Source organism: Lepidochelys kempii, chromosome 1, assembly GCF_965140265.1.
Source record: "Lepidochelys kempii isolate rLepKem1 chromosome 1, rLepKem1.hap2, whole genome shotgun sequence".
NCBI lineage: Eukaryota > Metazoa > Chordata > Testudines > Cheloniidae > Lepidochelys > Lepidochelys kempii.
This window is the reverse complement of record NC_133256.1, coordinates 147,963,924-147,988,369: the sequence shown is the minus strand read 5'-3', so window position 1 is coordinate 147,988,369 and position 24,446 is coordinate 147,963,924. Positions and strand designations below refer to the sequence as shown.

Sequence of the window (24,446 nt, the reverse complement as noted above, 5' to 3'; positions counted from 1 at the left end):
TTTGAACATTGCTAAGTTTTTGGTGTTGGTGACATTATGTTGCAATGAGAAATTTATTTTCATTTTGCGGGGTGGGGAGGTGGAAAAAGAATTTTCCTTACATTGGTTTGGAATGTACCAGTGCCAGACTGACTGATTTTATCCTGCCACTTATTCCATGGATCCATGGACAATTATGAGAGCCACACTTAGATTTCCATCCATAAAATTAGGAGATGGGAGCCGCTGCTGGAAAAGAGAGATTTCTGAAAAATAGGTCTAAATATGTCATTTTTATATGTGCATATGTTATAACTTAAAAGATAAATCATCAAAATATGACTTCTTCATTATTAGGGTTGTCCTTGAAAGAATTAAAAGCAATGGAAGAATGAGAGATGACAACCTGGTGTTGTAGCAACATATGATTTTATTCTCCCTGAATAAATTATAATTAATTTGGTTGACAAATACATCCTCCAGGGAAGAAAAATATTACTTAAAGATGAGCTCGATGAGGCTGCCAATGTTCTAGGAAAGCAGCCATAGAAAACGTAAGGAAAAACTGCACATTCTTCAATATGGGGGAAACAAAAGCAAGCAGTCAGTGAAGAGGAGAGATTTTCTGATGCGATATAACAGTAGAAGTGACCCAGTAGTTCAAAAAGAGGGTTAGCGGGTCAGAGCATCAGAGTTTTCTGGAGCAGTGCAATGCTGTTATTGCTATCCTACGGTAAAAGGAGGCCAAAGGAAATCTGGTATATGTTCACCATATGTATTGAAAATGTTTGGCTCTTGTAGAATTGCATTAATGACCCGAAGTAAAACAGCAGGCTTTTTAAAATAGGATTCTCTACAGTGAAGCATCTCAGTGTGATAAATGTACTACTGGAGAGGAAAACCTAATGTAATCAGGTTTACTTTATGGAGGATTTCACAACTATTAAAAAGCATTCAGTCAATGGAAAAGTATTTTGTAGTGGAAACTCACGAGAGCCAAACCATAAACGAAGGTTACAATCATCTCTCTGAAGAGAGATACATGAGTATTAAAACCACTACGTATGCTTAGAGCAAGTAAGGTGATGTTTGGAAAATACAAGGGGAAAGAGGAAAAAGGCTACGAAAAAGAAATGATAAAATTATTTTCAGGGATGATTTCATTGTCAGACTTAATGTTCCTTGTCATAGAATGATATTGATATTCTGTATAATAATATCAATGTTCTTAATTTTTATCATGTGCAAGTTTTCTGTATAATATGTGGGAATTACTTCACCTGTAGGATGAAACGTCACAACTAACTAACAGTGCATAGCAACGCTGCACAAAAGAGTATAAAACAAAGTGAAAGAGAACATAATGCACACCTGACACTGCAGGGGAGTTTAGTTAGACTGAAGGTAATTACTCCCCTGCACATCGTACAGTAGAATTTTCAAGGGGCTCCCTGTACTCTGGTCATCTTAGCATATGCGCAATGTGCCTCAGATGACACGTGACCAGCATTCATTACTGAATTTGGTCTGCTGGTTGGATCATTAGCATTCCTGGGCTGGACCGGGTACTGTTGGGGGTTTTGACAAGAAATCCATGCCCCCCAGTGCACTGGGTGCTCTGGCAGGGGGAAAAGTCTCAAGGTGTGGAGGGGTTTATGGATCTGTCACTTTATGCTTCTTCTGGTCATTCCACATTATAAAGAGACACGGTTGTGATTCAGTAATGCTGGCTGACAATTTTTGGCCAAAACTCTGGGGGCAGGAGTGGAGGGGTTGGTTTGTTTTTTGTTTGTTTGGTGGATTGTTTGTGAAAAATGCAGATTTGGCAACAAAGACGTTTCACAAATCTTGTTGGATTTGCCAAATTGCTTTGGACTTAAAGAAGAAAAACAAATGTTTTCAACATTTTTTAAAATGGAAAAAAAAGCAATGTTTTCCGTTCAAAACATTTGTTTAAAAAATTCTTGAATTTCTATTTAAAAAAATCAACAATTTGAAAAATGGTAAATATCAAACTGAAACATTTAGATTGTATAAATGAAACAGTGTACAACCTGAAATTATTTTTATAACTATTTCATTTGCCAAAAAAATCAAAAAGCATATTCATTTTGATCTCAAATTACTTTTGTTTTTAAACATCCAGTGAACTGAAAAATTCATTATTTGGACAGCTCAAGTTTTGATCAAGACCATGAGAGGTATATAAAATGAACGTTTCGACTGAGTGTTGGAAAGTACAGTTTTACGTCAAATAGGTAAAACCAAGTTCATGGCCTCTTGTGTGGCTAAAAGCTCTCAAGGCTCGTTTAGTAAAGAGATATTATTGCTGGAGACTTGGCCAAATTTGAACTGAATTTTTCCTCAGTAAAATTGCTTTGGTAGTTTCACAGGTACTATTATGATGAATGTGGTGTCAATGCCTAACTAAATAATATAATTTTAGGACAGTAAAATTGTTTTAGACAATTGTGTGGTATTACTGTGTATTTTTTAACAGCTGCTGCATTTGAAGAGTTGCCGAAGTGATCCCTGTATCTCCTTCACTTACCTCAAAGAGGAGATGTGAGGATTGATTCATTAACCCTTTAGTGGGACATTGGGGCCACCCTTGAACAGAATTGCTGACTGGCACTCATTCTACTGCATTGGGGACCCACACCAGTACTAGATGGGTAGACATGCTCGTGCTTCAAGTCGCAGCCACTTCTAGTGATGGCTTGATATTCCCTCGGCTTCACTTCCAGGTTTCTCCACAGGTCCTAAAAATGTTGCTTACCCCCAGCATTCTTAACTCGTTGGTCCTGACCCTCTTTTTATTCAGTGGTCAAATTTTCGGGGGAGGGAAGATTGGTGGCATTTTTCCAAGTTCCATCCACAAGTGAGTTGCAAAAATGACACTGCTCACAATATTGTGCAAATATTCAAAATATAAGGCTCCACTGGGTTCCTTGATTTTGGCTTTCCCTTGGCAGGACTCTAATATGCCCCTGGGCTTCTCTAGCTGTGAGGAAGCAGTGCCTGCAGCAGAGACAGTCTTCAGGCAACCTAATGAGTGCAGCTAGTGTGCTGATGGGTCGGAAGAGTCAGCAGACTGACTCTTAATCCCAGAAGCAGTTCAGCAGCTGCTCAAAGCATTCATCCATAGCAGTGATAGTGTTTGTGCATGCTTATTCCCAGCCATACACCTAGCCCTGCTCCTGCTTTGCCTCATTCCAGGTAACTCACTTGTGATCCTCTTTTTCCAATTTCTGTCTTTGGCTCTGACCCATGGTTCTGGCCTCTTGACTCCTGCTTTAACCACTGTGCATGACATCCCATGTCCCAGTCACTGACACTAGGTTCTTTGAGCTTGGCTTCTTGTTGCTGGGGGTGGGGGTGGGGGGTAAGTGGTGGCACTAAAAGAGAAATCACTCTTAATACATTGTTTCAGAGTAGCAGCCGTGTCATAAATATAAAGGGAAGGTTAACCACCTTTAAATCCCTCCTGGCCAGAGGAAAAACCCTTTCACCTGTAAAGAGTTAAGAAGCTAAAGATAATCTCGCTGGCACCTGACCAAAATGACCAATGAGGAGACTAGATGCTTTCAAAGCTGGGGGGGAACAAAGGGTTCTCTCTCTCTCTGTGGCCTTTGCCGGAGCCAGAGCAGGAATGCACGTCAGAACTCCTGTAAAGAGTTAATAAGCAATCTAGTTAGATATGCGTTTTGTTTTGTTCAAATTGCTGATAAAATAAGCTGTGCTGAATGGAATGTATATACAAAAAGACAAAAAACAGGTAACTTAAGGTTTGGCTAGAGGGATTCTCTATGTTTTGAATCTGATTACCCTGTAAGGTATTTACCATCCTGATTTTACAGACGTGATTCTTTTACATTTTCTTTAATTAAAATTCTTCTTTAAAGAACCTAATTGCTTTTTCATTGTTCTTAAGATCCAAGGGTTTGGGCCTGTGTTCACCTATGGAAATTGTTGAGGATTTTTTTCAAGCTTTCCCCAGGAAAGGGGGTGTAGGGTTTGGGAGAATTTTGTGGGGAAAGACATTTCCAAGCGGGCTCTTTCCCTGTTATATATTTGTTAGACGCTTGGTGGTGGCAGCAATAAAGTCCAGGGGCAAAAGGTAAAATAGTTTGTACCTTGGGGAAGTTTTAACCTAAGCTGGTAAAAATAAGCTTAGGGGTTTTTTCATGCAGGTCCCCACATCTGTACCCTAGAGTTCAGAGTGGGGAAGGAACCTTGACAAGCCATGTTAGTCTGTATACGCAAAAAGAAAAGGAGGACTTGTGGCACCTTAGAGACTAAAAAATTTATTTGAGCATAAGCTTTCATGAGCTACAGCTCACTTCATCGGATGCATTCATGAACCTGCTTAATATGGCCATGACTTTGGGGATCTGGAATGGTGCTTTTTGGGTGCCTGTTTGAGAATCGGTGCCATTCTTTTGTTCAGTATTCTTTGTCAGGCACTTAGTGACAAATTTATATTAAGAGCCAGATAAAATCTTAATTTATAATATAAAGAGCTATATGTACTATAGCTATTTTCCTTTAAATGAAATTAGGAATAAATAATAATTTACCAGGTACCGCATGCTTTGGTATGCTTTGTGAAGAATTAAAATTGGAATATAGGGAGGGAAAATGAACAAATAGTTAAAAATGAAAAAGCTGAATATTTTTACCAGTATAATTTCAGTGGCTTAAATTAAGAGTACTTTATGTAAGAATATTGGATTTGCTATGCTAAAACAGACTCTTTGTCGGTTAAGTCCAGTATCTTGCAGTGACAGTGGCCAAATCCTGGGGCTCTGCAGAAAAATGTCTCAAAAAAGTACCTAATTCTGCAATGCGGTCCCAAGAGAGCATAATTCCTTCTTTACCCAGTAAATATTTTAATTAACACAGCATTTCCATTACAGTTATCAAGGAAAAATGCATTTCAATTTAAATAGTTTATTCTATTAAAATAGTGTAGCTAGAGCAATATCAAATGTTTTGGAATCAAAATTAAACTGAAATACTGAATACAGTGTATCCTTGAGGGGGCCATTTAGGGATCTGGGGCAAAAATTGGGGATTGGTCCTGCTTTGAGCAGGGGGTTGGACTAGATGATCTCCTGAGGTCCCTTCCAACCCTGATATTCTATGATTCTATGAAATATTGTACAACTTACATTTTAATATATACATTATTCACTTTGGTTAGTATTGTATTAAATCTCTCTCTTTTCTTCATAATAGCATCTCTTAAGCTCGGGATAGTCAGATATCTCCCTTCTCCTCTCTGATAAGCGTGACTAAAGCTTTAATTACTCTTTTATTAACCATGGTTTTAGAATAGGCTCTTGCATTCAATTTTGAATCTCAATAAAAAAGATTAGAAATCTGATTTTGGTGTTTTAATAATGTGGTTAACATGGATAAATGGTAGGTAAAATGAGATTTTAATGCATGCAGACTCCACTGTCAGGTTTTTAAAATGACTTCTTTCCTCTTATTCTAGATTAAGGGACTTTAAAACTGGCATATACTTGATGAAAGGGAACATTAATACAAAAAGCAGCATGCTTCTTCAGTTATTTTCTCTCCTATTGTTTGATATTTGTGCTTCGATAAGAATTTGTAAGCCTAACATCTTTTCCTGTGTGATACAGTCATGAAATCATTATTGCATGTTTTTAACATCACAAGTTACTGCCATGGAAACAACTGTGATTTCATAAAATTGGCATTACCACCTCAGTGCGGTATCAAGTAGGATGAGAAGATACATTGAGAAGGAATAGTCTCTTTGTATGGGTACAGATTCTTCAAAAACTATTAAATATGAGAAGAAAATATATGAAATACAAGTGGAATTTATAGTAAAAATGTGGATTAAAATGTCATACAAATGAGAGTTTCATCCACTATGAAAGTTTTACTTTAAGTTCTCGAAATTCCTAGTTGAGGGCTGAGTTCTAAAAGTAGAACATACGTACTTGATCAAAACTTGCCTTTGTACTAGGATCTCTATATCCAGCGTTAGTGTAAGTAACATACTATAGTGTAGTGTGGACATGTTTCAGCTAGGCTTGGTGTTCAACAGGATAATTTAAAAGATTGTCTTTGTAAATCATCTATATAAATGTCATGTTATCTGACAAATTTGCATTATTTCCTAAGTAGTTTATATCCACCATTTAACTCTTAATTTGATTTGAGTTTATTACATCATTTTTCATCAGCAGTACAGTGTCAAAATGTACTTTTTTCCATCAGTGAAGTCAGTGGAGTTTTCCATTGACTTCAGTGGGTGCTAGACTGAGCCCTTAATGAAGAATTTAACTCCGTTGTGTGTCACCTTATAAAACACATCTGATCATCTTGTTTTGCAAGGAAAATATCATCACGGTTACATGTATTTTTACTTGCAAGATGAACTTTTTTAAAATTTTCTCTCTACTGCTAATCTTAATAACATAATTTTTCTTTTTGTAACACATTTTATAAAACACATGCCACTGTGGCTGCACTCCTACTTTGTAGAGTACAACTTACATTTTAATATATACAGTATTCACTTTGTATAGCAATCGTAGAGCCTGGATGAGATGATTAGCTGTGTGGATGGGTAGGCTGAATCTTAGTGACACTGTTCAGCGATAATCTGCAATACCTTGACTCAGACCTTTCTCTAGGTCTTCACATCCAGGCTACATCAAAGATGACACCCACGTTATGGGCCTGAGCAATGGTGGTGGTGTCCACAGGGATCAATAAAAGAGGTAGCCGGGAGAGTTAGATTCAGAGCTCTCATTTAGCTATGCTGAGCTTGAGCTGACAACAACCTATCCACAAGATGATGTCAGAGAGACAAGTTAGGATTTTAGTTTGACAGGAGGACACAAGTTTGGAGTAGAGAGGTAGAGATAATGCCCATTGAATTCAATGAGAGTTTTTTCCATGGGCTTTTGTTCTGTCCCTTTCAGCTCTAGAGAAGTACTATCTGTTTAAAATTAAGCAATTACAGAAAAAGGTCTGTTTATTGTACACTTACCTGCTTTAGTGGTTATCCTTTCAGAAAGGTTCTTTCATTTACAGCACCTAGAATCAATACACAAAGTATAGGATTAAGTGATGAGCTGAGAAACTTTTTAAGACAAAAATTGACTACTACAGAAGAACTTACCTATCTATGGCTTTGTTAAAAATAGCTGGTCAAAAATGATGAGATTTTTGCTGCTGACCCTCCTGTTTCTCCAAGGTGTGTGTGTAAAAGGATAATAAACCGGCAAATCATGGTGGGGAGGAGAGGAGGAAATACCCATCCAAGTCAAATTGTTAAAAAGGGAATGATTACTTGAAAAAATGAAGAAAAGAAAAATAAAGTAAAAACAAAAGAACTAGCTATCTAAAATCTAAAACATTCTAATACAATTTTGTGCATTGATTTACATTTATATTTATATATTTATGTACATATTTTAAATTTCCAAAAATACATTCACCTGAAATTTTGCCAGACATCAATTTAAGTGGGGTATTAACTCTGCATAAGAACCTGTTTCTCCTGTGCACAGAAAGCAATCTTTTAACATGGGTGATCTTGAATCTTCTACCTACACAGTAGTAACATTTTTACACACATTTCTGCAAATTCAATTAATTGCTTGAACTATTAAAGGTTCACTTCATCGATATCATGCACCACAGGGGTGGCCAACCTGAGCCTGAGAAGGAGCCAGAATTTATCAATGTACATTGCCAAAGAGCCACAGTAATATGTCAGCAGCCCCCCATCAGTTCCTCACCCTGCCCCCGCTCCCAGCACCTCCCACCCACCAGCAGCCCTGCGGATCAGCACCTCCCTCTCCCTCCCCGCACCTCCCGATCCACTGTTTTGTGGTGTGCAGGATGCTCTGTGGCTGTGGGGGAAAAGAAGCGAGGGCACTGCGGGCTCAGGGGAGGGTGCGGGAAGGGGTGGAGTGGGGGCAGGGCCTGTGGCAGAGCCAGGGGTTGAGCGTTGAGCAGTGAGCACCACCTGGCACATTGGAAAGTTGGCACCTGTAGCTCCAGCCCTGGAGTCGGTGCCTATCCAAGGAGCCACATATTAACTTCTTAAGGGCTCCGGAGCCACAGGTTGGCCACCCCGATGTATCAGGTTGAATAGTTGTTCCTACCATTGAAGTTCCATAGCACTTGATTTCAAATATTCTAGGCTATATGCATGAACAGATCCAGAAGATCAGTCCAGTATCAGTTTCTGCTTGACATATTCAACACCAGTTGTACTCAGCCCATATTTAAACAATCTTCTGGCTTTTGAGACTTGCCATGTCATCTGTTTAACTACATACTGGGTATTTATATTAAATATATATATACATTTTTCACCATGTACAGTGGAATCTTTGATTATTCCTTACATTTAAAATAGAATTTGTGCATAGTAATGTTCGGTAAATGTTAAGAAGCTTATAACTTCTTCTATAAATATTTCACAAAGACTATTTTTAAAAAGGTTCAAGCAATGAGAAAATTAAGCTTATTGTGAAATTCAGAAGCTATATCCAGTCTACCAAAATTAGATAAAATATGTGCTTGATTATTTTGGAACAAATTATGATTCTAGTACCCAAACGAGTAACTAGAGCTGTGCGGAGGATGGACATTTTCATCACGAATTTCAAAATTTGTCTTCATCTAAATCAGAACAAAATTTAAAAATTTGAAATTCTCTACAAAGAAAAATTCAAATAAATGTCTGTGTGATGGGTTTCACCTGGGGTGACACCTGTAACTGGGGTATCACTTAGTCCCCCTGACCCACCAGCCTGGGCTCCCTTAACACTGTACTGCTTCAACAAGCCCCCTCCAGCACACATACAGGTAGGGACACACCCAGCTGCAGCTACACACAGATGCTGAGATCAGCTGTGCATGGGAAGGCTTACCTAACGCACTGCCCCGTTCCTAAGACACCCCCCAACTTTGGAGTGTAAACCCAAAATTATACCATCTTGTGCTGTACAGGGAACTGTACAGCTTAAGCTCATGAAATTCATCCCCTCCATCAATGTGGGGGAAGATCTGTAACAGCTTTCTGCCTCCAGTTATAGTTTCCACACACTAGACCAAACAAAATCAAGCGTATTACCTATAAAATATAGATTTTAAGTGATGATAAGGGATAGCAAACAGATCAAAGCAGATTACCTAGCAAATAAATAAAACTGCAATCTAAGCTTAATATACTCAAGAGATTGGATATGAGTAGCAAATTCTCACCCTAACTCTTGTTTTACATATTTTGCAGCTTCCCCTCAAGAATCTCTGCACTTGCTTGCAGCTTAATCATAGAATATTAGGGTTGGAAGAGACCTCAGGAGGTCATCTAGTCCAATCCCCTGCTCAAAGCAGGACCAACCCCAACTAAATCATCCTAGCTAGGGCTTTGTCAAGCCAGGCCCTAAAAACCTCTAAGGATGGAGATTTCGCCATCTCCCTTGGTAACCCATTCCAGTGCTTCACCACCCTCCCGGTGAAATAGTGTTTCCTAATATCTAACCTAGGGACCAGAACCCCCCCACCCCAACTGCAACTTGAGACCATTGCTTCTTGTTCTAACATCAGCCACCACCGATAACAGCCTAGATTTGGAACCCCCCTTCAGGTAGTTGAAGGCTGCTATTAAATCCCCCTCACCCTTCTCTTCTGTAGACTAAATAACCCTAGTTCCCTCAGCCTCTCCTCATAAGTCATGTGCCCTAGCCCCCTAATCATTTTCATGGCCCTCCTCTGGACTCTCTCCAATTTGTACATATCCCTTCTGTAGTGGGGGGACCAAAACTGGACACACTACTCCAGGTGTGGCTTCACCAGTGCCAAATAGAGGGGAATAGTCACTTCCTACTAATACAGCTCAGTGTGCTGTTGGCCTTCTTGTCAACAAGGGCACACTGCTGACTCATATCCAGCTTCTCATTCCCTGTAATCCCCAGGTCCTTTTCTGCAGAACTGCTGCTTAGCCAGTCGGTCCCCAGCCTTTACCAGTGCATGGGATTCTTCCTTCCTAAGTGCAGGGCTCTGCCCTTGTTCTTATTGAACCTCATGAGATTTCTTTTGGCCCAATCCTCCAATTGGTCTAGGTCACTCTGGACCTTATCTCTACCCTCCAGCTTAAAACCCCAGGTAGTCCTTTCACAAGCTAGAAATCCGTCTAGCCTGGGTTCAACCCTCCTCCCCTAGTCCAGTTCCTCAGGTGTTTCCAGTGGAGAGTCAGTGAAAAAACACAATGATCTCACTCCCCTGCCTCAAATAGCTTTTGCATATGATGGGAACCCTTTGTCTCCCATACCCAGTCAGTGGAAAAACACTGGTATTCCAAGATGGAGTCCAGTACCAGGTGACTTGGTCACATGTCTCTCTGTAGGGACAGAGCAGCTATGACTTGGAGGCTGTTTGTAGACCACTCAGGAAGGCCCCCCAGTGGAAGATTAGCATCTTCTAAGACCTGTTGTTCTCCCTAATAGCCCTGTCCAGCCAGCCATCTAGATTGATCGCATTCTAACTACTAGGTGTTCCCCAGGTGTAAACACATTTGAAATAGAAGCATAGAAAATTTTCCTAACTTCAAATACCAAAATGATACGTGCATACAAATAGGATAATCATATTCTGTGAGTCATAAGCTTTTCAGTGATATCTTACAAAACCTATCTTTCATAAAATACATCATAGTTATGCCATAATCGTCACCATAGTATTACTATGAAGAATATGGGGCATTATATCACAGTCTGATTGCTTGAAACATTTTGTTTTGCTTTGAATTGATATTTTAAGCTATATATTATACTGCATAATATAATACTACATTTTTTAAAAAATTGAAACGTTTAATTCCAAAAATGTTAATCAGGAGGAATCATAATGTTAATGTTGGAGGAACATTTTTTCCTGGCTTTCCTCCCAAATTAAATTTCAGTAAAATAAAAGTGATTTTTCTGATTTGTTTTCAATTTAGACAGAACTATAGATAGAAAATGGAACCATTTTCAACTTTTTTAACCATCTTAGCAATTAAAACTTACTTTTATATGATTTGAAATTCTGAAAATATAGCTTACATTATGAGCAACTGTCCCACCTGTGGAACATTCTCCAATGAGTCAATCTAGTCTTAATCATCTCCCCCATCAAATTTAACAGCTATTACATTGTGGGGGTTAGTAAGTAGAGCTTACAGGACTTTTCCATCAAAATGTTTTTGGAATGAAAATGCAGTTTCAGTAAAATCAAAGTTTTCCACATAAAACGAAATGAAATATTTGGGGTCAGGTAGACCTGAATTGAAACCTGCCAAGTTGTCTAAATGAAACATTGTTTCATTTAACCCTGAGCTGCACCCACCTGGGCCGTCCCTGTTCATTATGGCCAATAGAGTAGAATAGGGGCATGAGGCAACCAAACTACAGCTCCCACAGGCACTGACTTTTATTTTTCCCTGTGGGTACTCCAACCCTGTGCCTCCCCTGAGGCCCCGCCCTCGCTCCGCCTCTTCCCACCCCCTTCCCTGAGACCCCACTGCTACCGAATAGCTGTGGCTGGTGGATGCTGAGCACCCCCAATTTTTTTTTTCCGTGGGTGCTGAGCCCCGGAGTACCCATGGAGTCGGCAGTTTATGTAGATGTAGCTGGATGTTAAGCCAAGCTGAAACAAAATATTTCAACATTTTTTGCATAGAAATTTTCTATACATTTATGGTCTTAAAACAAAACAAAAGGGTGTGTGTGTGTTTTGAGTTTGTTCCAGATGAGGATTCCCCCCTCCCCCGCCCCCAAATCAAAATATTAACATTTCCCAAAGGGTGAAAATTTCCAGTTTTTGACCAGCTCTTAATAGTAAGATGTACTGAGTTGAAGTGCCAGCAATAAATAGACAGTGCCCAGCTAGTAAAATGAGATGTTTCACATTGACTGGTTCAAATCAGGCTGATCAGGATGGGCCAATTTCAGAACTACCGGATGTCTATTAGTACATTGCTACGGAAATGAGTTGTGGTCTCTGTTTCCATCCATTTGAAAACAGAAAATGGCACCTTTGTTGGCAGTCTCAGCAAATGGAATGGGCTTGGAAACCAAACTACCATCTCAGATGAATATATTCCCTTTCTACGTAGTGGTTTAAACCCATTAGTAGGACAAGGTGGGTAAACCTGCAGTGCTGTACCAGATTTGGTTTCTGAGCATCTTCTGATACAAGTGTTACATTCCTTTTTTTTTAAAGTTAGTTTAAGTGTAAGCAAACATTTCTGCTTACTAGTTTCTTACATGTACAAATGTAAGTGATGATTTTCCTTGTTTCTAGCTTACATAAAATTCTCATGGACCTTCAGAATCAGCAACTAACACAGTTATCTGACTGGCTAGCAAAAACAGAAGAGAGGACAAAGAAAATTGAGTCGGAACCCCTGGGCCCTGATCTAGAAGACTTAAAACATCAAGTAGAGGAACACAAGGTAAGCTATTTTACATAAGCACGTTACTGTTGGAGTCAAAATATTGTTTAAAGAAGGAACATATATCAATGATCTAAAACTAGTATTAGCGAAGAGTAGTGCAGAATATTTCATTGACTGAAGTTTAAGCTTTTCAGAATAACCAAGTCTTTGTATAGAGACTGCATTGCAATTCAGAATTTTTTAATAAGACTGGGATTTTCTTTATTCTTTCTTATATTCATAATTTACTAGACTAGAAAATCTGGTTGGATATCAAGAAAATAGGCAATTGTAATATCCTTTTTATTACAAAGCATAAAATCTGAAATGTTATTACTCCCATGTTTTTTTTCCTCTTGTCATCTTGTGCTTTCTTCCTTGTGTGCTCTAGTAGCAATGACACGCTATTACTTGTAATAATTGGGATTCCAAAGCTCATTAGCAGTCCTGGCACTCTGAGTATGTCGCCCCTGAGCATTGTAAAGTAGCCCAAGTGTAGTCTCTAGCTTTGTAATGGAAGAGGTTTTTTTGAAAAATGCATTTAATTATGAAAAATAACAAGCCAGCAGTTGGGGAAAGAAAGATATTTGACCAAGCTTGTTTGTACTGTGATGTAGAAAAGTGTTTCTTAAATTGGAATGATTGAGTTAAAAATGCATAAATTAAACTAAACTAATACGAACATAGGCAAATAAATTCAATATGGCAAATAAGATAGAATTCTGGTAAGGCTGTGATTATCACTTTTAAAAGGATAAAATAAACAGAGTTAAAAAAATAGTTACATAAAGCAGACTTTTAAAATTGTGCTAAGTTCAGTAATTCTTTCTGTGTATTGGTGTATATATCTGTGTGTGTGTGTATGCAGAAATATGTATGCATCATGATAAAAGATAGGAAGCTAAATATCAGAAAATCGTAAGGCCTGGGAGATGTGATTCCAGAAAGTGTGAAGAGATTAAGGTGTCCTTCAACTGTACGTTAGTGGTTCAAATCCATTTCAGTTATAGTTCCCACAAGTTTTTACCCTCCGATCCCTTTTATCATCTTGGTGGCTTATCTGGAATGAGTTCATGGTTTTAGTCCAATTTGTAAAGGGCAGGTCATTGCATCCCAAAACCTACCATCAGAAATTAAACCAATATACGGCCCTGAGGCAGCAGCGGAGGCCAAGAACAGCATGGAGACTGAACTCTTCACTTGGCCATGACACAGAAGAGCTCTCATTCTAGTGAGGAAGTCTGGAAAAGCTAGTGGTGCTGCTGCTGCCTATGCTATAACTGGTCTGTGGGTAAATAGAAGAATTCAGTTTCCAAGCTTTCCAGTCCAGCCCGTTTTCTGAGTACAAAATGAAACTGTTTTTTTAAAAATGGCGAGTAAAGGTGGAAACATAATTTGTGACTGAAAATATATATTACAAATTCACTTAGAAATTGGTAACTGGGTTCTTGTTTTTCTTTTGATATATATGCTAATGGCATTCAAGCTAATAATTTCTTGTGCCAGTGAAACGCTACATTCCCTTTAAGAACTTTGATCTTAATGAATATAATGGGTGCATTCCTTTGTTTGGAGAGTACAATTCTGGCCACAGTGACGCCAATGGAGTGTTCCATCACTGACTTCAGTGGGGCCAGGACTTCCACCCTGGGTCTCCAAGGCATTCAGAAATTTCCCTCTCCCATATACTGATTCCACAGTTCTGAATGTGATGAGTCAGTTAACACTGTGGATATATACTTAAAAAATAAGGTTTCAACTCTATCTTCTCTACCAAGGGATCATTCAGACAGTAAAATGATAAAAAAGAGGTTTTTTCCCCTTCCTCATTGGGCATGGATTAAAATTCTTCTCAGGCAGAACTTCCCGGTAGGTAGTAACTGGAGGACAAGATGTTTGCAGACGTTTCAAAGCTATCTGCAACATTCACATAGAATTTATTTGGTATTATATTCTGCACCAGTGCCTCCTGATTCCTGCAGTATAACAAAGCTGCATACTACAGCAAAGATAAAAAATCATGGCTGTATATAATGTGTGGGGAAAACAGTTGAAACCAAGTTTTATTGCACTAGATATGAACACGAACAGCACAGCTGGTACTTCATTTCAGGATAAGGTATAAGTAATCTCTGGTTTTGAAAGTTTCATGTCCTTAGCATGGATGTATACGTTCCCAATTGCTGCATAATATTAGTATTGTGGCATTTGCTGGGAGGAACTGGAGATTTCAAAGACAGAAATGAGAAGATGGCCTCAGATTAATTGGGTAGTTGCAGCCAGAATGATGGGTTGGTTTGTTGGCTGGAATGCAGCAACCTCTCTCTTTCTCTTGTGTTTCTGTCATATTTATTCTTTCTCCTCATCTCCCTTTGATTAGCTCCTGGCCCCTTGTTTCCTTCCACACCTAGAATATCTATTTTGTTCATTTTATTTTCTGCCTCTTGACTCAAACTCTGTATCTTTAGTTCCTTTTAATCTGCCTTTTCTGTATGTTGTGTCAAATACTGCTCAAGTTTTTGAGACAGATATGCCAATTCCTCTTTGTGGGCCCAGGTTGAGTGAGTGAACTCCAATCCTGAGAAGATAAACCATTTAATAAAACAGATCTAGGATTGATTGTTATTTGCTGTCAGGAAAAGACCGAGGAATTCTTACCAGCAAGCTCCCGTTCTTAACTTAGTGTTGTTTGAGACTTTCACCTGAACAGTGCAGAAAGGACAGTTTCTATCTGCACTGTGCCAAAGACAAATTCTAGGGGGTTTTAGGGCCACAGAAAGGAACATGTTTACAGATCTCACATTAGGTTTGCCAAACTACTTTAACGTAATTGTCCAAGAAACAGCAAAAAACGCTATTTGTCATTTGACCTGTATTTTAGGTATTTTGTCTACTGCTGCAAGTAGTCTAGGCTATGCATTTTTAAAACTGAAAGAAATCTGCGTACCTGAGAGGAAACTGAAGATTGTTAATTTGCCTAGAAAGGCTACATATTTAAAATTTTGTGATTAAACAAAAATGCACTTTTAAAATTTATGTATAGATTTCACTTTGTACAGTTAAACTGGCTAAAATGTTCAGAAGTTTAGAGTTTTACTGGAGAATTGTGCAAAATTTTCATTATAAAAATAAAACTTTGGAAAGTTGTTCCTTTTTGAGTTTGCAGTATGTCCCTAAAAATGAAAAGGTATGTGGGAAACTTTCTCTGCAGTTGGATTTTAATCAAGGTTGACCTTGGAATTTTTCCCCTTATCTGGATACCTTCATCAGTATCCCAGTGCATGTTTTGTGATGTTGACCTAGGTTATTTAGAAATGGTCACAGAATTTGACACATTGTAGTGGTTCTGATTATTTTGTGTGCAGTTCTGGCCTTTAAAAACCAATCCATTGATTTCAGTAGAGCCAGGTTTTCACCCCTGATTGGAAAAGTGTTAGCAGGAGACATTTTGACTTTTTTTACTAAGGAAGACGCTGCAATTACGTAGATCTCTGTAAGCGAGTACAACACTCTGCCTGTGCCTCTTTTGATCAAATTGATAACTGTATATTTTGGGAATCAATTTTTTTAGAAGTAGTTATGATAATAGACTTGGGAACAGATCTGTCATTAATGGCCTTCACGGTGGTGGTTTGGTTTTTGGTTTTTTTGTTTTTTTTTTGTTTTGTTTTTTGAGAATCTGTAAGCCTACCACTGATTTTGATTTATTTAGTTTAATAAGGGAGGGAGGGGAAAATACAGGCAACACACAGTGAGAGAGCAGAGTCTTATATTCTTTAAGGCTATTTCCCTTGCTTACAGTGTCCCCCTGAGCTATGTATCTTAGATGCTGGTTACATTTTTCTCTTTATAACATTTGCTGTATTCTGTCATGTTGAAAGATGACTATCCTCTGATGATCTTTTGTCTTTGTTACATGACTGACACCTGCCTCATTCTTAAATAAGTCTAATATAAATTTGAGCTGTTGCCTTGTTTAATCCGCCTTGCCTCTAGGCATAGGAAACTAGCATATTAGATTTCATTCTGTATATCTGAGGCTTACACTGCAAAAATTGGGGTACTCTCCTGTCAAATCTCTCTTAATGATGTAGTCAGGGAGCTGACTGGATTTTTAACCTTCTGAAGTTATAATTAAACCATTTTAACCCAAACACCCACTGACTGAAGGATCTGGGTCTAATTTTCAGACCTGAGCCCTTCTCTGGTTTTCATGTCATTGAACTGAAATTGTACACAGATGCTCACGCTGCTTCCACAAAAATCATGTTTGAGTGGGTGGGTAAGAATAGCTCCATTTTTCTTTTTTGATTCCCATTACTTTGATACATGGCACAATTATATATATCATCTGTCAGAGAAAACCACTGTATTCTCTGAAACATCTGTTGTATGCTGCTGTGGAAAAGGGCAGTTTGTCCACTGCAGGCAGAGTTTATTATTTAAGACTATATTGATTTATTATTATTTTATCCTGTTATTCCTTGACTTAATTGCCAGAGAATCAGTCAGCTAAGTACATTTCTAGTGACAAGAGTGGGGAGGTAGTTTGTGAAGCAGGACAGGAGATCTGTCTAAATCTGCTTTTGGTGCTACTAGATTATTATTTTTGTTATCCCATCATTTGTTCATTTGTGCTCTTGTCACTGTCTGTGAGTGGTGTCCAGTTCTATTTCACCAGTGATTTTATAAAATGCAGTTATTGTTAAGAATGGGAGGGACTCCTATTTTTGTTCTTGCATTATAGTTTGTTCCTCTGAATTGCCATGAGAGTGAGAGAGACAAGGTAGGTAAGGTAACATCTTTTATTGGACCAACTTCTGTTGGTGGAAGGTTCACATTTTTTAACCAAACAGTTCTTCAGGTCTGGGGAAAGAAATCAGTACTGAGCTAAATACAAATTGGGATTGATAGTTAAGCATAGGGAGTAACAGATGTCACTTGAGATGGAGAGGCCTGTGGCACCTTATAGACTAACAGACATATTGAAGCACAAGCTTTCATGGGTGAATACCCACTTCGTCAGATGCATCATGCATCTGACGAAGTGGGTATTCACCCACGAAAGCTTATGCTCCAGTATATCTGTTGGTCTTGCATCTGACGAAGTGGGTATTCACCCACGAAAGCTTATGCTCCAATACGTCTGTTAGTCTATAAGGTGCCACAGGACTCTTTGCCGCTTTTACAGATCCAGACTAACACGGCTACCCCCTGATACTTGAGATGGAGTGGGTAATAAAGATTAGATTGTTATGCAGAAGGGGTATGGAGTCAAAAGTGTCCACCCTTTGGTGATGTGGTGTTTTTGTCTTCTATAATTTTTCAGCGTGTGTTCATTCGAGAACATAGTGATTATGTGGTTTCACCCAGTGCACAGGCCAGAATGAGTAATAATATAGTACATATGATATGCAGAGCTGCTACAGGTAATGACATTTATATAGTAAAGGTTCCCTAACACTTCGCATTATGTGACCTGTTTTCAGTTGCTTAAACCTCTTCTAGACTTTACCTATTCCAAATGAAATTTTCCAAGCTTGCTCTTTCCCAGGTTGTTTTGGTGGTGGTTGCTTTTTAATATTTAACCTTTCCTTAGGGGAAAAATTGGTAGTTTTGCCAGTGTTAATTCCACCCAATAATTTCACTGAAAAGCTCTGGCAACTATGCTGTTTCAAACATGGCAGTGGGATAGCCCTGGGATCAAAGAGGTGTTTTATGCTGTCCCCATGAAAATACACCAACATTTATCCAAGTTATAAGTCTCTGAAAATTGCTATTTTTACATGCTCAGAAGAGCTTGATTCTAAAATCTCTGAACATCCAATCTGCACTGAGAATGCATCACAGAAATCACTGCCTACTGATTGCACTGAGTGTGTTTCAGTTGCAGGGAGTTCCTTAATACACACTGCTAGCTCCAGTGAGCCTCATGGTAAGCAGAAAGGAACTAGAGCTCTAGATCTGGAGGACAAGGAAAAGGAGACTACAACTACTACTATTTTGGCCTAGGGTGAGGTGTATCAGGAAGAGACCGATGCATCCGATGAAGTGAGCTGTAGCTCACGAAAGCTTATGCTCAAATAAATTGGTTAGTCTCTAAGGTGCCACAAGTACTCCTTTTCTTTTTGTGAATACAGACTACCATGGCGGTTACTCTGAAACAGGAAGAGACCATGAGTTCTGGTCTCAACAATTCCAGTGACTGATGTTAATAATTTTGTGCCATTCAAAGCTCTTATTATTGAACAACATTCCTCTCTTGTAACTTCTAGTCTGCGGCTAGCTAGTGAAATTCACACATACTACTGCCCTTCCTTGCAGTTTGTGAAGAAAGAGGGAAAGGGGTTTGCTTATGCCTTCTCCACGCCTTCTGAGGCTCCCCTCTACCGGGGAATCCCAAGCAGAGGACTTTGCCTCTTGCAAAGAATTTGCAAAGGGAATGGAACAAAACCAAAAATCTGCCCCAATATATTGATTGTGGCCATTCAAAATAAATAGGAAATGAGATCTAGATGAAATTACTATAAGGTAGTTGCATACATGATTGGAAGACCATACTCAAAATGTGCTTATCAATGGATCGCTGTCAAACTGCGAGTGCTCGTCTAATTGGTATTCTGTGGGGGTCTGTCCTGGGTCTGGTATTATTCAATATTTTCCTTAATGACTCAGATAATGAAGTGGAGTGTGTGCTTATACTATCTGTGGATGACACCAAGCTGGAAGAGGTTGGAAGTACTTTGGAGGACAGCATTAGAATTCAAAATGACCTTGACAAATAGGAAATTGTGCTGAAATCAACCAGATTTAATTCAAGTGCAAAGTACTACACTGAGAGGAAAAATCAAAGCACAACTACAAAATGGAGAATAACTAGAAAGGCTGTAGAACTGCTGAAAAGGATCTGGAGTTATAGAAGATCATAAACTGAATATGAGTCAACAATGCAATACAGTTGCAAAAAAAAGGCTAATTTCATTCTGGGGTGCATTAATAGGAGTGTCATATGTAAGACACAGGAGGTAACTGTGTCCAGGTCTGGGTGTCACGCTTTAAGGAAGATGTGGACAAATTGGAGAGAGTTCTTAGGAAAATAACAAAAATAATAATGATAAAAGGTTTAGAAAACCTGACCTATGAGGTGAGGTTAAAAAACAAATCAAAAAACAAAACTGGGCATGTTTAGTCTTGAGAAAAAGGTGACCGGGAAGAGGGGACCTGATAAATCTTGCAATATGTTAAGGTCTGTTATAAAGAAGACAGTGATCAATTGTTCTCCCTGTCCACTGCATGTAGGGCAAGATATTATGGGCTTAATATGCAGCCAGGGAGATTTAGGTTACATATTAGAAAAAAAAATTACTAATTATAAGTGTGGTTAAGCTCTGGAATAGGCTTCCAAGGGAGGTTGTGGAATCCCCATCATTAGATGATTTTAAGAACAGAGTGGTCAAATGCGTTTCAGGGATTTGGTCCTGCCTCTGCGCAAGGGGCTGGACTAGATGCTGCTTGGAGATGGCTTCCTGCACTGCATTTATATGAGTCTCTCCATTATCAAAATGTTAAATGACAGTACATGGGTGTTACTTTGTAAGTATAACTACCGAGAGAAAACAGATGTAGACTATGAAATGTGTTATATGAAACATTCACATGGCTGGTGGCTTCTGAATATTAAGGTTTCCTGACTTTTCCCAATACAAAACCATTTTCAGTTGCTTATAACTTTGCCAAACTTTAACCATTTGGGCTGAAGGTTTCCATGCTAGATCCGTTTCCCGTTGATTTTTTTTTCTTTGAAAATTTCAACCATAACAGTTCAGTCATTTTTGAGAATGAGGGTAGGGGATAATGTGTGGTCCCCTCCCCCAGCCATGTTAAATATAATCTGTTAACTTGTGTTTTAGATGCTCTAGTGTCCCCATGCTTTAGAGCAGGGACTTAACTTTTGATGGGTGGGTCATCTTTGTGACAGGGATGTGCTGTTACCATCTCCATAAAAAAGTGCCTAAATTTAACTAAGTTATAAAAATTTGAAATATTGTAGTTTGCTTAAGTTCAGTAGCGATTTGTTAGATTTTAGCAGCATAAATCCCCAAAGGTCCTGTCTTCACCGATCATGCTCCAGCCTGGAGCTGAGCAGGATTTTCTTTGCAATTTGTACCTCTGAGCTGGTGTTAATTGTACTGGATCTGGGTCTGGGCATCAGAACTGATAACAGGGAGCCTTCACTCTGAGAGGTTTCAGAGTAGCAGCCGTGTTAGTCTGTATCCGCAAAAAGAAAAGGAGTATTTGTAGCACCTTAGAGACTAACAAATTTATTTGAGCATAAGCTTTCGTGAGCTACAGCTCACTTCATTGGATGCATGCAGTGGAAAATACAGTAGGAACATATAAATATATATATTACACACAGAGAGAACATGAAAAAAGAGGTGTTGCCATACACACTATAATGAGAGTTATCAATTAAGGTGGGCTATTATCAGCAAGAGAAAAATAACTTTTGTAGTGATAATCAGGATGGCCCATTTCCATCAGTTGACAAGAAGGTGAGAGTAACAGTAGGGTCAGAAATAAGCAAGGGGAAATAGTTTTACTTTGTGTAATGACCATCCACTCCCAGTCTTTATTCAAGCCTAATTTAATGGTGTCCAGTTTGCAAATTAATTCCAATTCAGCAGTTTTTCATTGGAGTCTGTTTTTGAAGGTTTTTTGTTGTAATATTGTGACTTTTAGGTCTGTAATCGAGTGACCAGGGAGATTGAAGTGTTCTCTGACTGGTTCATGAATTTTATAATTCTTGACATCTGATTTGTGTCCATTTATTTTTTTACATAGTCTTTAATTACATTATCACATACTGGCTTTTTCCACTGGACCCTTGCTTTGTGCAGTGCACAGGACAGAGCTGCTCTGGGGATGAAACAAGGTTGTGTAGTAAAGGATATTGTTGTCTGTAGGACCTCTGTTTCACTTGTTGCAGAAGTTGGAAGGAGTGTAATGAATGAGGCAGGGAGTTACAGGAAGAGAAAGGATAGTCTCATGTCTAAGGCAGTTTTATGCTGCCCTGTTGAATTCAATTCTACAGAATTCCTTTGTGATATTGGGCAAGTCACTGAAACCAAACTCTTTACAGGTGATTTCCATTTGTTTGCTCATTTCTGAGTTCCTGACTTGAGACCCTAGGGTCTGGTTTCCAGAAGTGCTAAGAATTCGCAGTTACAACTGAAGTCAGTAGGAACAATACTTGCAACATATAAAGTGTTATGCAATGTTAAGTACTATGGTCCTTGGAGTCTGAGACTGGGCAACTAAAATTAAGAGTTTATTTTGGCCTTAATCTCTCTATGAATGTAAAATGGGGTTGCTACCACTCATTTGAAAATAAATTCATTAATGTTTGTAATGCATTTAGACTACAATGTTGAGTGCCAAAGAAAAGGCCATGAGGCAGTTAATACTGAGTAAACAAAAGAAAAAAAACAACAACATCCATTAAGGTAAAATGTAAACTATCTTCAGAGCAAAGTTTGAATAGTGTACAGTAAATAAAGCAGGAGCTACACATTGAACAATGAGGAGAGAAAACGTATTGAATAGATCATAGAATATCAGGGTTGGAAGGGACCTCAGGAGGTCATCTAGTCCAACCCCCTGCTCAAAGCAAGACCAATCCCCAATTTTTGCCCCAGTTCCCTAAATGGCCCCCTCAAGGATTGAACTCACAACCCTGAGTTTAGCAGGCCAATGCTCAAACCACAAGTAGGCACCAATCATCCTGTGTACTGATTGAAGCAGGGTCCTGTGGCAAAAATAGTATGTGATCATCTAATTAAAGACTGCATCATAATGCACCCACACAGAAGGGGGCAAAGTTAAGGTTGCACAGGCAACCTTAATACTAGTATTTCCTAAGTTTGGGGTATTTTACATTGCAACTTTAATAATGTTCTTTCACATATTTTTTGTGTGTAATACTATAACATATGCAAACACTGTTTAATAAAGTAATCTAATACCCATTTCAAATGAGCAAGATATTGATATTTATAAAATGTCAACTATACAAGCTCAACAATTTTTTTTTCAATCCAAAGTTTCATTCTGAATGTTGATGAGAGGACTAAACGCTTAGAGAGGAAAGGCAGATTGTACTAGATAGTTTTCAAGAAAGGGACAACTATCCTTGCATATTGTAGCACCTTACTGCTCATGTATTCCCATTTTTTAGTCCATGAGGTTCTACTCTGACACTGCACTCTGTTTGAGGACTGGAATCTTCCTGTCCAAAGAATGATGATAGATTTTTTTCCCCCTTTTCTTTTTAGGCGCTTCAAGAAGACTTGGAACAGGAACAAGTCAGGGTGAATTCCCTTACTCATATGGTAGTTGTGGTGGATGAAAGTGGTGGAGATAAAGCTACTGCTGCACTAGAAGAACAGCTTCAGGTAAATGTTGAATTACTCTGTATATTTAAAAAAAAAAAAAAAAGCATTCATCTTCAGCATCCCTCAAGAAATATTTGTGATTGTTTTAAAAAAAAAATTGTCAGTCCTGTTTTTATGTGCATGGCTAAATGTAAATATTTGGGGGAAAAGTGCCTTAAATATTTAAAAATGTGAAGGTTTTTTGTATGAAATCAGAAAAAGGGATTACATGCCATCTGTAAACTAAGGATAAAAAACAATTGTCCAGCGTCCCTGCACAAAACCCTTTGTATACAAAACCCTTCTTTTAGGTTTTCTGGTACAACATTCACTCTGACAATATGTCTGAAGTATTTTATCAAAATGAGCTTTAAATGATTTGGTAAGCTCTGTGTTACTCCAGACACAAAAAGAAAAGGAGTACTTGTGGCACCTTAGAGACTAACCAATTTATTTGAGCATAAGCTTTTGTGATCTACAGCTCACTTCATTGGATGCATTCAGTGGAAAATACAGTGGGGAGATTTATATACATAGAGAACATGAAACAATGGGTGTTGTTATATACACTGTAAGGAGAGTGATCACTTAAGGTGAGCTATTACCAGCGGGGAGGGGGACCTTTTGTAGTGATAATCAAGGTGGGCCATTTCCAGCAGTTGACAAGAATGTCTGAGGAACAGTGGGGGGTGGGGAATAAACATGGGGAAATAGTTTTACTTTGTGTAATGACCCATCCACTCCCAGTCTTTATTCAAGCCTAAATTAATTGTATCCAGTTTGCAAATTAATTCCAGTTCAGCAGTTTCCAGACACAGTTGTACAAGCATGCCTGTCCAGCGTGCAATCTCAACCACCTTATCTTATTTTCTCACTTTTTCCTGTGTGCATTTGTTTTGTATCCTGGTGAAATGTCATCTCTCCAGCCAGCTGCTTCAGGCTACTTATCTGTGACACAATTTAGTCTCATGCTCAATCTCCAAATAAGGGAGGAAGAGGTAAACAAGTTGGCTGCAACTGCTCTGGGCTCAGACATAAACAGGCATTTCATGTTCATCTGGTTCAACAACAAAACTGAGTTGTTTGCAATCATCTCTGTTCCTGATGCTGCATTGTCCTGTGTCACTGGGGTACTGAAATTACAAGAAGAGCAATTCCTAAAGAAATGCAGTATCTGTTGTGGCTGATAAACTGAGGAAAATTGTCATAACATGGAACAACATACCACAGCAGATAATCTTACTTCCCCTTCATACTTAACATCTTTTTTTTTTTAAAGGGAAAGTCCAAGAACTAGAGATCTTTTCTAAATTTTCCATGCTGTATACAGGAACAATAAGTGATAAATTATACCTTTTCCACTGAAATAATGTCCCACTCATAGTGTAAAAAAAGGAGGGCTGGGGGATGGTAGGGAAAGTCAGAATAAATGTTATGTCATCTAGTCTACTGGAAGAAAGTATGACCACTGCTTATTATACCAAATAGATGTTTCACGACTAGTTTGTTTCCCCCCATCCCTCGTTCACTTTTATCAGTTGCCACTCATC

At 38.6% G+C, this 24,446-nt stretch overlaps 1 protein-coding gene across 12 annotated transcripts in view; it reads left to right on the top strand.

The window, feature by feature from the left end:
- DMD (dystrophin) overlaps positions 1-24,446 on the top strand; it is a 1,926,267-nt gene that overhangs the window by 623,134 nt on the left and 1,278,687 nt on the right. For all 12 annotated transcript variants that reach the window (XM_073357918.1, XM_073357881.1, XM_073357898.1 and 9 more), the window contains exons 12-13: positions 12,331-12,481; positions 22,798-22,917. In XM_073357918.1, the coding sequence (XP_073214019.1) occupies positions 12,331-12,481; positions 22,798-22,917 (271 nt within the window). The remainder of the gene's footprint in view (positions 1-12,330; positions 12,482-22,797; positions 22,918-24,446) is intronic.